This window comes from Schistocerca cancellata, chromosome 9 (assembly GCF_023864275.1).
Source record: "Schistocerca cancellata isolate TAMUIC-IGC-003103 chromosome 9, iqSchCanc2.1, whole genome shotgun sequence".
NCBI lineage: Eukaryota > Metazoa > Arthropoda > Insecta > Orthoptera > Acrididae > Schistocerca > Schistocerca cancellata.
Genome location: NC_064634.1, coordinates 68,147,621 through 68,161,681, shown reverse-complemented (window position 1 = coordinate 68,161,681; position 14,061 = coordinate 68,147,621). Strand labels below are relative to the sequence as shown.

Genomic DNA, 14,061 nt, shown 5'->3' with positions numbered 1-14,061 from the left:
GAGGGCCATAGACACAGGTTCCCAGGTAGATGCCGTGTTTCTTGACTTCCACAAGGCGTTCGATACAGTTCCCCACAGTCGTTTAATGAACAAAATAAGAGCATATGGATGATCAGACCAATTGTGTGATTGGATTGAAGAGTCCCTAGATAACAGAATGAAGCATGTCATTCTCAATGGAGAGAAGTCTTCCAAAGTAAGAGTGATTTCAGGTGTGCCGTATGGGAGTGTCGTAGGACCATTGCTGTATAAATGACCTTGTGGATAACATCAGAAGTTCTCTGAAACTTTTTGCGGATGATGCTGTAGTATATTGAGAGGTTGTAACAATGTAAAATTGTACTGAAATGCAGGAGGATCTGCAACGAATTGACGCGTGGTGCAGGGAATGGAAATTTAATCTCAATGTAGACAAGTGAAATGTGCTGCAAATACATGGAAAGATAGATCCTTTATCGTTTAGCTACAATATAGTAGGTCAGCAACTGGAAGCAGTTAATTTCATAAATTATCTGGGAGTAGGCATTAGGAGTGATCGAAAATGGAACAAACATATAAAATTAATCGTCAATAAAGCAGATTCCAGACAGATGCATTGGAAGAATCCTAAGGAAATGCAGTCCAAAAACAAAGGAAGTAGGTTACAGTGCACTTGTTCGCCCACTGCTTGAATACTTCTCACAGGTGTGGGAGCCGTACCAAATAGGGTTGATAGAAGAGATAGAGAAGATTCAATCGAAAGCAGCGCACTTCGTTACAGGATCATTTAGTAATCACGAAAGCGTTACAGAGGTGATAGATAAACTCCAGTGGAAGATTCTGCAAGAGAGACACTCAGTAGCTCGGTACGGGCTTTTGTTGAAGTTTCGAAAACATACCTTCACCAAGGAGTCAAGCAGTATATTCCTCCCTCCTACGTATGTATTGCGAAGAGACCACGGGGATAAAATCAGAGAGATTAGAGCCCACACAAAGGCATACCAACAATCTTTCTTTGCACGAACCATATGAGACTGGAATAGAAGGGAGAACCGATAGAGGTACACAAGGTACCCTCTGACACACACCGTCAGGTGGTTTGTGGAGTGCAGATGTAGATGTAGTTGAAAATGATCCCCTGGACCATGTTGAGGCTTTTATGGAATATCACTCAGCTTTTCACAGGCGAGTAATGCTCAGGATTGGGCTGGGTTGCTGTCTGAATCAAGACTGTGCCATTTTGCATCTTTGACAGCGCTGTCACTTCTCCAAACTTATCCTCGAGGTGTTCAACGAAAAATTGAGGCTTTGTAGGTAGGAAAGGGTCCTCATCAGTTATGCTACAGACTAAAAACCGAGGCGAATATGGCTCTCTCCGTTCTGTAGCCCTACGTTCCTCCCATGGTGTAGCGAGGGAGGGAAACAATTTAGGGCCATACCTGTTGGCATTGTATTCAATCTTGCCCTTCTTAGAGACTGCTGGTGCCATACGGTCACAAGCAAGAAATGACTTAGTCCACTTCAATGCGGGTCATCTGACCTGATGACACCCACTTTCATCAGGGGCTCTTCCCATGGGCGGCCCCCAGCCACAGCCAAGGGCAACTGGCATGATGACCGTTGCTGGGAGTCCTGATGCCCCAGGAAGACCAGCATCTGCTCCTTGGCATATGTGAGGAGTTTACAGCACAGGCATCAGCAGTGCGATCCCTGTGTTGTCAGGGGGCTACCACCAAATGGGTACATGGTGGCCCCACCACAACGGATTTACTACCATGCTGGATATTGGGTGCAGAGAAAGCCAATATTGTTATGGGGGCAACAGGATGGGAGACAATGGAAGAAGATGACATACCCCGGAAAGTGTCCTCACCCAAATAGTTGAATCGCAGGTGGAGATGCAAAACCATGACGAGAGGTTCAGGAGATCATATCTAAGGGCACTATGGATAACTCGTGCACCACATACGGCGTCCTTCCCCATATGGGCCGCACTTCTGTAGAATTTGGAAAGTCAAACCATAATATGGGACCGGAACACCTAGGGCCAAAAAGTGAGACACTCCTTTTAGTCGCCTCTTACAACAGGCAGGAATACCTCGGGCCTATTCTAACCCCAGGACCTGCAGAGGGTTCTCCCGCTAGGGTCATCACTACTAAACATTAACTGGGTTACACGGAACGCAATCCAAACTTCTCTCACAGGAAGTAATGAGCCTCTTTGTTAATGAGGCTTTCTTTGGTATTGTGTAAGTGTTCTCTGTTCCAACTAACTGTTGCCCCTGGACTCTAAGACTGTCATCTGGTTTCTGTACAAACTGTAAATTGCGTTGCACTCTATTTTTAGTGCTGCTATCTTCAGAATTTCAAAGAGTGTTTCCCAATCAACATTGTCAAAAACTTTCCCTAAGTGTTCAAAAGCTATAAATGTAGGCTTTAACCCATCTTCTAATGTAAGTCATAGGGTAGTACTGCCTTGCATGTTCCTACATTTCTATGGAATTCAAACTGATCTCACCTGTGGTCAATTCCTACCAGTATTTCTGCTCTTCTGTAAAGAATTTGTACTACTACTTTGCGATCACGACTTATTAAAATGAAATTCTTCTTGAAGTCCAAAGGTATTTTGCCCATATCTAACATCTTGCACACCAGATGGAACAGTTTGGTCATGGCTGGCTTTGCCAAGGCTATCAGCAGCTCTAACAGAATGTTGTCTACTTTCACAGCCTTGTTCTGAATGAGGTATCTGACTACTCTGTCAAATTATTCTCACAGTATCATATCTCCCATGTCATCTTCCTCTTCCCTTTCCAAAATATTGCCTTCAAGTCATTTCCCTTGTATAGCACCTCCCTATACACCTTCCACCATTCCCTTCTCTGTTTAGTACTGGTTTTCCACCTGAGCTCCTGATATTCATACAGCTGCCTCTCTTTTCTCCAATGTCTCTAATTTTCCTGTAGGTGGCATCTACTACCTTTTGCCTAGTGATAAATGCTTCCAAATCCTTACATTCTGCCTCTAGCCATTCCTGTTTAGCCATTTTGTACTTACTGTCAATCTTTTTTTTTTTTTTTTTTTTTTTTTTACACATTTATATTCTTTCACTTGCTTCATTTGCTGATTTTTGCATTCTCACCTTTCATCAATTACGCTGAATATCTCTTGTGATATCAAAGGATTCCTACAAGGCCTTGTATTTTACCCTGTTTCATACTCTGCTACTTTCACTATTTCATCTATCAAATCTATTAATCTAACACTCGATGTTGAGGAAAATGTATTAGGTCCTATTATTTCACAAGTCTTCAATTCACTCGCAGATCTAGGAACCTATTCTGTATGCTCATAATTTCATTAACAGCCTGCAGTGGGGCACCATGTCAAAATACTTTTTGGAAATCTAGAAATATGGAATCCACCTGCTGCCCTTCATCCATAGTTCACAGTATATCAAGTGAGAAAAAGCAAGCCAAATTCTGCACGAGTGATCCTTTCTGAAAGTGGACAGAAGTTCTTCCGTCTCAAGGAAATGTATTAAACTTGGTGCATGTTCAAGAGTTCTGCAATACACTGAAGTTGAGGGTATTGGTCTGTAATTACTCGAGTCCATTTTTTTTACCCTTCTTATATACAAGAATCATCAAGTTTTTTCCAGTCACTTGAGACTTTGAGCTTCGCAAGAGATTCACATTAAATGCAAGCTAAGTACAGGACCAATGCCACAGAGTACTTTTTGTAACAGCGAAGTGGGATTCCATCCAGACCTGGTGACTTGTTTTCAACTCTGTCAGTTGCTTCTCTACGCCAGGGAGGCGTATTACTACATGAGCCATATGGGAGTCTGTGCGATGTTAAGATGGCACTATGTCTGTACAATCCTCAATTTCTCAAATGTGAAATTTAAAACTCCAGCTTTCCTTTTGCTATTTTCTATCACCACACCAGATCTGTCAACAAGAGAGTGGTTGGAAGTCTTTGACCCTCTTAGCCATTTTACGTAGGACCAATATTTTCTCGGGTTCTTGGCTAGTTCCTTTGCTAAAGTATGGCAGTGACACTGGTTGCACGCGTCGTGCATTTATCTTTTTAATCACATGAATCTCTGCTAACTTTTGCCAGTCATAATTTGTGTGTTCTCTTTTGAACCATGAGTGCAATCATCTTTGCTTCCTCAGCACTTTTCGAAGTTTGTTATTAAACCACAGTGGGTCTTCTCCATACTTAATCTGCTTACTCATTGCACACTTCTCCAGAGCGCAACTTACAGTCTGTTTAAACTTTTCCTCTACTTCTATCATACTGGAACAAAACGATTTTCAGCCACTGTAAGTGGGACGCTAGCAACTGCTTATCTGCTCTTTCTAGCAAAAATACTTTCCTTGCCTTCTTGACTGATTTGTTAACATTAGTAACCATCATCACTGTGATGGCGTCATGATCACTAATCCCTGCCTCCATTCTGATACCATCAATAAGGTCAGGACTGTTGGTAGCTACAAGGTCTAAACACAAGGCTCTTCAAAACCTATCAGGCTTATTTATAAGAACAGTCTTTATACTGATACAGTTGTCTGACGCTACAACCACCTTTGAAGTAGCCCCCTTCAGCTTCTACAAATCTTTCCCAATGCTGCTGCCACTGCCAGAAAGCCTCTTTTGGTGTGGTACACAGGTCCATCCAGTTCTTCATAATGTCTTCCCTGCTCTAAAATTGGGTCACCTTCACAGTCTATTTCGCTTTAGAAAAATGCTACTTGGTGCTAGGTCAGGGGAATGAAGAGAATGACAAACCTCAGCCATGGTGTGATTGGTCAAAAAATTTTTAACTAGTTGAGAATGATGGGCAGGCACATTGTTGTGATGAAGGAGCAAACTGCCTGCTGCGCACAAGTCTGGTCACTTGCATCTCAATGCTCCATGAAGGCGACGCGGAACTCTGTGGTAGTACTCCTTACAGATATTAGTGCCTTATGAGATATACTCGTAAAGGACCATGTCATTGGTGTCAAAAAAGGAGGTCAGTATGACTTTCACACTGCGGCAGACTTTCCATGCTTTTTCTGGTCTCAGAGATGCCAGATGCTTCCACTGCAATGACTGGAACTTTGTCTCTGCATCATACCCATAAACCCAGGGCTCACCACCAATGGTCACTGTATTAAGTTGAGATTACTGTTCACAGTATCCAGCATGTTCTGTGTGACCTCCAAAGTTGCTCCTGCTCAGTTGTTAGCAACTTTGGCAATTTTTGTTGAGATCCTCCTGACGTCCAAATGTTCCATTAGAAAGGAATGAATGGATCCAAAACTAATTTAATCTTGTCTAAAAACTTCTCTGGCCATGATTAATCTGTACCGTATCACCACGGTCCTTATATGATCACTAACAACCTCATACACAGATGTTGAGGGTAAATCTGAAAATGCCTCACTGTTCACTGATGAGAAGGGGTTGTCCTACTCTTCTATCTGTGTGGAACCCATTGCTTCGTCCTCAAACACTTGTTGATCTAGTGAATTGTCTCAACTTGAGAATCACCTAGCTTAAAACATTTGATGCAACAACGTTGTTCCACTTTTTCTGTCATATTGCCCACAATGCAAAATCTGCCGACTACCACTTACATGTCCTCACTTGCCTATGGCTAGGCAGTGACTGGTTTCTGCAGTCATGAAAAAATCAGGCATGCGCACTTTGTACTTCTTCAAATCTAGAGAGCACATGTGCTCCGATACAGTTGTTGGTTTCAAGTATAAAAAACAAGGCTGGATACTTTTGAACAGCATAGAGAGAGAGAGAGAGAGAGAGAGAGAGAGAGAGAGAGAGAGAGGACACATACTTGTTTGTGTTTTCTGTACTTTTACTCTAGACCGAGAACAGATTCATTTTAAACGTTATTGAGTTTTCTTTCTCTTTTGTGTGTGTATGGTGGTGACAATGCTTCTGCTATTGTGTGGAAGGTCTCCTTTACTCTTAAATTATTTAGTCTATCAGAACTTTCCTATTACATTCATACATTAACATCAATCTCAACAAGCGATCTGCTGCAATCTGAACGGTTGCTACTGTTGACATAATTCCCAAATGAAAAATTTTGGTTATGATTTTTTCATACTGTGTTATCACGTATCAAACTACCCCCATGGGCGTCACAGCAACAGAATTTCAAGTTTGCGTCTGACACCAATAGCAGTCACGCGGGATCTCGTGGGCACAATGCTGCACACCTGCTCAGCCAGGCCTCCAGTGGCCCTGTACAATAAGCGTATCCTGCCACCGCAATTTGGGACAGCCAGCAGCAGCCACTCAGTCCACTTGCACTGAACATCCAGACCCTTCCTTACAACAGGTTCTCCAGATTCCGGGACCCTTCCTTACAACAGGTTCTCCAGATTCCGGGCTATCAAGATCTCTGGAAAAGTGCAGCAGACAATTTTGAGGAAGCACCTATCTGTTCTGTAGATAGGCTCTCTTTATTTGTGTGGGTTAAGCATTTAGAACAAATTACTTTTTGTTTCTTCCTTTGTTCCTTAGGACAGTGTTACTACATTACATGCAGAATTTTATGATTTCTTTTCTCAGGGGGTAGGCAAAGCCAGTAAATTTGTTGCCCATGTCACAATGAAGGACAATGCACAGCCACATTTTGTTACAGCTCGTCTTGTCCCTTAGGCTTACCAAGAACAGAGGCCTCAGGAACTTACTGCTTTGGAAAACAATGGGATCGTAGCACGCATTACTGCGTCAATAGATGTCCCCTCTTGTTACTCTAAAGTCTGGCAGACTTTGGCTATGTGCTGATTTTAAGAAAACAAACCTCAAACAGTCATTGAAAGTTATCCCGTCACACCCAGAAAAACTGATTGATGAATTGGATGCCGGTTGTTACTTTTCAAAAACTGTTTTGCACGAAGCTTACTTGCGAATACTTCTAGACAACCAGATGCAACAATTTGCCATTAACATTCATGTGGGTCTCAACAAATTTCTGAGACTGTCATTTGGCAGTGCTTCCTCACCTACCATATTTCAGCACTTTCTGGAGCAGCTGCCTCAAAATGTTCCTTTTTGCTCAAATTATTTAAATGACACTGTCCTCAGGTCACACTCCTGAAGAACACATGAGCAATCTTCGCACTGTTTCAAGTGTTATCTGCAGCTGGTCTCAAATGGAACAGAGACAAATGCTTGCTTTTTCAGACTGAACTTGGGAACTTATATCTTTAACTGCCAGGGTATTCACCCATTTCAATCACAGCTGCTTGCTATCTGTGACCTACTACCCCCACACAATGTGCAGTAATTGCAGTTTGTGTTATGTAAACTTGTTTATTATATCCAATTTATACCAAATGCCACTCATATTGCAATTTCCTTGCACTGCTTGTGCAGGAAGAATGTTCCTTTTGTTTGGTTAAAAGACTGTCAGTCTGCTTTCTAGAAGTTGAAAGATGCTTTGCCTAGTGATTGATGCCTTGTTCTTTCTGATCCAGCCAAACCTGTGGTCTTGGCTGTGGATGCTTCCTCTTACACCATCGGTGTAGTCTTGTCATATAAATTTAGTGCTGTTGACAGGCTGACTGCCTCTGCTTCAAAATTGTTGAAAAGAGCTCAATGTAATTATTCACAAATTCAAAAGGATGCGCCCACCATTGTCTATGGTGTCACTAAGTTTCACCTGTGTCTTTTTGGCAGGAACTTTTGATCTGTGACAGAGTATAACCCCTACCCCCCCTTTTTTTTTAGCCCTTCTCACTCAGTCCCCAACTCTGATAGCATAGAAGCTGCAATGATGGACTCATCTTTGGCCAAATTAGCAATACGAGATTGGGTAACGGTCCACTTTGAAGAATGGATGAAGATGCTCTCTCCGCCTCCTTGTTGGTCCAGACTCAACACTCAACAAGTCCTCTGCTTATTGTTTCTACACTGGTGCAGAAGACTGACACTTTAAATAGTTCGCTGATCACTGGAAAGTTGCCCACGCCACAGCAGATTCTGCTGCACTACGTCCACACAGGTTGGCCATGTTCAGCCAGACAGATTTGTAGCTCTGTCATTTGTCAATATTTTTTCTTTCACCATGTATAATAAGGCGTCTTTTTGCTTCACACCGATAATGACCAGTCATGTGTTGTGGTCCCCCGTGTCTCCAGCCTGAAGTGCTTCGATTGCTACATGTTCTGGATGCACAAACTAAACAGTTGACTGAACATCAGTCAGCCCCACCTCTGCAGTTCTCTGAATAGCCCAAACCTCAAGCAGATTTGCAAAAATTGCACCCGAGTTTCACGGGTCCTTACTAGAATACATATTGGCTTCTTGTCATTGATACTTTCAGCAATTTTCCATCCGTGGTTCCTATGCATTCTACTATAGCCCATTCCACAATCCAGGTCTTCTTGTTGATCTTTTGGTTCAAGGCATTGCCTGAAATGATTGTGACTGACAACTGACCTCAATTTGTTGCTGCCAAGTTTGAACAGTTTTGCACTGCCTCCAGCCCGAAGCCCATCAAGAGTGAACCATTCCATCTGCAATCCAATGGTGAAGCTGAATCCTATGAACAAACATTTAAGCAACAGATGGACAATCTTTGTGCCACACACACATATGAGCTCAAGCTCTGTTGATGATCTTGTCTTACATGCCTCTCTGCCACAAAGGACCATCACCGGTGGAGTTGTTAGATGGATGGCACCACTGCACCTTGCTTCAGTTGCTGCACCTGCCACAGTGGGTGGCACCCACTCTGCCCAGAAAGGCAAAGCATCAGACTCATGACTGTCTTTTACAGATTGTACGGCAGATGGAGGAGAAGGGAGTGAGGCACCATTGTACATTTGTTTGGATATTCTCTCTTTTTACTGTGAGGACCGAGAGGATTGCTGAGACGCCACCAGAATCAAATTCATCCATGTAATTTTACGAACTTGCCACAGACTTTGTGCTTCCACATTCCATGCCTGCCTGGACACAGCAACCCCCCCCCCCCCCCCCGCTCCTCCCCCTGTATCGTCGGTGCTGGTTCCGGAGCCAGTGGACGTCCGACACCCTTTCACTTTTGTTGCTGCCTCGACAGCTGCCATCATCTGGGGATGGGGCTCTCTTCTCAGCAGTTGCCCCTCATGCTGCCTCGAGTCCCTTTGCAGCCATGGAGATACATCTGTCCTTGTTTACTGCTCCAGTTCTGGATATGAGTGTGCACCCTCTGCCTGGGTTTTCAACTACTGTTCCAAGGTGGGCCCAGGGTGTAAGCTGGGGCGCCAGCAGGGCCTGGCACCTTTGTGTTGACTCCTGTCTCCTCACTGTCACCTGCATTCAGCATCCCCCCCCCCCCCCCATTGTTGTTCGCTCGTCTATACTACACGATGATGATGTGGTTTGCGGGGGGAGTGGGTGAAGGATATGGTACCATATACTAATAGCCCATCACAGGCGTCATAGCAACGGAGCTACAAGTTTCCCCTCTGATGCCAACAGAGGTCGGGTGGAATCTGGCACACCTTTTGTTTAAGTATCCACTGAGTCATGTCTCCCGTATTCTGTACCACAAGTGGCCTCCGCCACTGCGATACAGGACAGCCAGCAGCAGCCACTCAGTTACCTGTGATTGGGGTCTCTGCTACAGCACCCTCTTTTGTGGTAATTTTAAGGAGTCTCTTCCTCATTGACACTGTTATAGCTGGACTAATTCTTGCTGCATTATTTGCAATAAGTCTTCGTACACTTTGAGAAATACTAGTTGAGTAAATATTCTGTCTTCTGTGATTCTTGTTCGCTAATCTACACCTATCCAGCATTCAAACAATGATTGTCACCACACCACTCTGTAGTCCAACCCTCCTTGTCATTGTGTACAAAATCTCTCACAGTATATACCAGTGAATTAGAGTTTTTCTGAGCACAAAAGCTATCTTAACATACTGAGTACATCCAGAAAAAAAGGTACACTACACAGTATGGTCAATGAGGGAACAGTATGGTCAATGAGGGAAACAAAGATTAATACAATGACATGAAGATGTAGTCAGTTACTGGGATTTCATTAGAAAACCAGCAAACAATACATACGATATTTCCAAGTAGAATTTTGGTCTTCTGCAATACAGTAATTATGATGTAAAGAAGTTGTCATTACTGTAACTGCTTTGAGCAGGGACATTATTGCTGGCAATTTTCTTGAAGTGAAGGGTATGACAGACTGAACTATAGCATGGCCTGGTATCTAAGTTAGTTTTGGAAGCAATAGTTTGGTATAAAGTCAGTGAAGCTAACGAATGGATCATGAGAATCTATCCACTGCACATCCCTCTAATATCAAGGTTGCCACAAGTTTGGCCAAGTGAAACACTCTGAAATTTCCCTGATTTCCAGATAAGTTTGAGCATTTTTCCCTCAAATTTTGAGATATCAAGGTAAGCAATGACATAAGTTGACAAAAATGTAGCACTTCTGTATTTCTCTCCAGTGTCAACAAAAATCTCAAGTACTAACATCAACATATTTTGTAACGAACTGTTTTTAGATGGTGAAAGCAAGCCAACAGTCATTAAGGCCACCTGTTACTCCAATAAAACAAAACACGTTTGGTGAAGAAAATATACGTTTCCTTGGAGTTGCAAGACAGGTTTAAAATACCTTCACTGATTTCAGAAAAAAGTAAGCCTCTTGAAAGAAGTGTATAATGCAGGGAAGAGTTGCATAAACCAAAACTATATGTGATCACCAATAAAATGTTGGTTCTACTATGTTTGTTATTGTTGGCTGTTACCCACTGTGTTGTGTTTATTATTTTACGAGTATTGTGTGAATTTTCTTTCGAGAAGTATGTGAGTACATACCACACAAACTGCAAATGATGGCCACAATTTCCTTCTTGTTATCATCCACACTTAATATACAAATTTCAGTATTTCCAAAGTGCTAAAATGTACTAGAATAAATAAAATGATTATAAAACACTGCACTGTACAATGTATTTGCAGTGACTGTGTCACAATTCCTAAAAACAATCGCCTATGGCCTCTGGCCTGCTGAGGAGCAGAGTGGTCACGAGTCCTTAGATAAACCATGAAAATCCACCGCATTATGCCACACACAAACAGACCCGACCTGTAGGCAGATCGGTGAACTAGATCTGACAGGCAGGACCTGCACATTAGGGAGAACTGATAGGCTTCAGACTGGCAGGCCCAGCCAGCAATGATGCATGGCATCTCAGTAAACAAATCATTTCATCTACTGAGACAAAAACAAAATTTTTCCAGTGCTTTTTTCAAATTTCCCTTATATTTCCCTGACATATTGGAAATTCCCTGATATTTCCCTGATTTCCAGAGCTTGTGGCAACCCTGTCTTTCTACTGTGGTCTGATATCAAGTTTTTGATATGTTTGAAGATATTAATAAATTCCATATATTCCCATGGGGGCAGAGAGGGGAGGGGTCCCTGGGACTTTCATCATTACAACATACCTATCAGATTATGCAACATCATTCTCCTAATAATAATAATAATAACAACACTGTGGATGAATTGTTGTTCACTAGTCACAGCTGGTTCATCGTATTGCATTCTTTGCCATATACACTAAGTATATGACCTGTAACATATATGAGTAAATTTATGCATGCATAGTGTCTGTATTGTGTTAAAATTTGTCAAAATGAAATAACTGTAAACATTATGCTACGATGCTATTATATCTTACCACAATTTGTACTTTGCTTCACTACTTTCAACATAACTTACAACTTTCAACTACAATAAAGACTGGTGTTATCTCAACACAGATACAGAGGGAGTGCAGCTCTTATCACACACTTGCACAAAGCCTAGTGCAGAACTCTTCTTAAACCACACCTATTCTTTTGTTGTCAGAATACCTGCTAGCAGTTTATTCTTGCCAACTGCAAATGGAACTTGGATCTGTAGTGTAGGTAATTTACAAGAAGTCTTGGGTATCGAAGTCACACCCTCACTACGGGTGATATATATCAAACGCCTGACTGTTGAAGCACGCTGAATAAGTGGTGTGATGTTTTATAATTATATCACAGGAGGAGGTCCAAGGTTCAATCTTTATTAATAACAGCCACACATTCAATTTATTCATAAACATTGATCCACCTACCTTAGCCCCATGATTTAATTAAAAAAGCATAACCATCAAGAATGTTATACCACATTCATTTGTCAATATACACAACATCCCAAATTCCTGCCTCTACAGTATAGTATCTGATGTATATCGCTCACAGTGAGGGCGTGATTTCCAATACCCAAGGCTTGTTGGAAGTTACCATAGCCTATAAAAACTTTGCACAAATCGTAAACAACAATAAAAGTTTAACATTACTACTGATTTTCAGCTTGTTAGTTTGGATATTCTGTTTACGCATAGAATGATAGGTTATAACTAAGCCTCAGCAACTGCCAGAGAAATATACTTTGGGACTAGTGTGCTATTAATGTTGCTTTCAAAACTGATACAACCACATTAATAGATAACTAAGTTAAAACTAATCCTTTGGCATATCTCACACAAAAAGAGCCCTTCCATTTTGATCAGGTCTACTTTATGATCTATAACCAATACATTTTTTCTAACTACGAATGTTCTTTCAATCGCATACAAGTATGATGGTCAATCTGCATTAACTAGTAATGAATGGGAGAGATTTCTTTACAATTTCATTTTGAAGAGCCACATTAAAATTCGTATCTGCATCACAGGTTACATGTACATAGCAGGGTTAAGGGTCTTGTTTATCACTGACTGTCGTTTTCCTACTTCTCACAGTTTCATCCCACTATAGATCAACTGTTGATAATGGCTACTTCGAACAACCTATTCATCACCGACAAATGTTTCCCACTATTTGCTTCACCTTACTGTACTATACTACAATTTAAGGCTTCATTAATTGTAGCCACTAAATACTACTTTGTGGAATATCTAAAACAAAACAAGCTAAATAAATTCGAAACCTAATTACAGAAAATTAGCTGCTTAATACCTTGTTTCCTGCTTCGTCTACGCCTTTTCCCTCCTCCTCAACATAAAATCGCAAATTTTCTAAAAGAATAACAGATCCATCTGGAGGCGACGCACAGGCCGCTTCAACCTCGGGCCCCACACAGTCATTAAGGAACTGTACATCCCTGCAGAAAACACCGTCAGGAATGAAGTCTAACGAACAACATCTAACACTACAAATGTGACAAGGCTGATATACCTATCTAGAAGTTTCTTCAACTCTTCTGCTACCGGCTGTAATGTGTACTTCAAATCTTTGTGTCCATCTGGCCGTCCAAGATGTGACATGAGAACAACTGACTTTGCCTTGTTATCAAGGGCATACTTTATTGTGTCCAATGCAGCCACTATACGCTGATTGTTGGTAATCTTCCCTTCTTTTAAAGGGACATTGAAATCCACCCTGAAATAATGCCGTAAACTGTCATTCTGTGAAGACACTACTTACATTTAACACGGTTTATATATTATCAAAATTTACCTCATTAAAACTCGTTTACCCGTCAGGTCTACCTTATCAATGCTCAATTTATTCAAAGACATGTTATTGCGTTCCAGATAATAAATACTCTGACGAAAAGTTGTACACAAGCGGAACGCCGGTTTCAAGCAAAATCCTACGACAACCTTCAGAAGGTCAACAACTGCGAACAGCATTTCCTATTGCAGCGCTGCCAACTTCTCTTCTGGTAAAGATGACCTTTGACTTGTTTTCTCATTTCCCTTTAGAGTTGAAAAATTTTTAATATTCTGAAGGATAATAACAATAAACAGGAGTAAGTTTCTCTGCAACGTTAAAATGACTTAGGGTCTACGCATTAACGCTATAAATGATAATCCAGAAATGTGTTTCAAATCAAATGTAAAGGCCCGTCCAAATACACATCGCATCGGCACAGACAGATCATCGAGTGTGAACAGGAGATTTGCGCATGTATGAGATTAGCGGAAACGGGGAAGTTGGAGGTTTGAGTAAAATTACTCAATCTGAGGGTTCAAATCATATCTGTGTAGACAAGGTGCAGCACGTGCGC

At 41.7% G+C, this 14,061-nt stretch overlaps 1 protein-coding gene across 1 annotated transcript in view; it reads right to left on the bottom strand.

The window, feature by feature from the left end:
• Positions 1–13,688, bottom strand: part of LOC126100498 (phosphoglycerate kinase) — a 54,198-nt gene extending 40,510 nt beyond the window's left edge. The window contains exons 1-3 of the mRNA XM_049911109.1: positions 13,509–13,688; positions 13,227–13,430; positions 13,008–13,152 (exon numbers count right to left, since the gene is read on the bottom strand). Coding sequence (XP_049767066.1) covers positions 13,008–13,152; positions 13,227–13,430; positions 13,509–13,684 — 525 coding nt within the window. The 5' untranslated portion in view covers positions 13,685–13,688. The remainder of the gene's footprint in view (positions 1–13,007; positions 13,153–13,226; positions 13,431–13,508) is intronic.
• Positions 13,689–14,061: the final 373 nt, after the last annotated feature.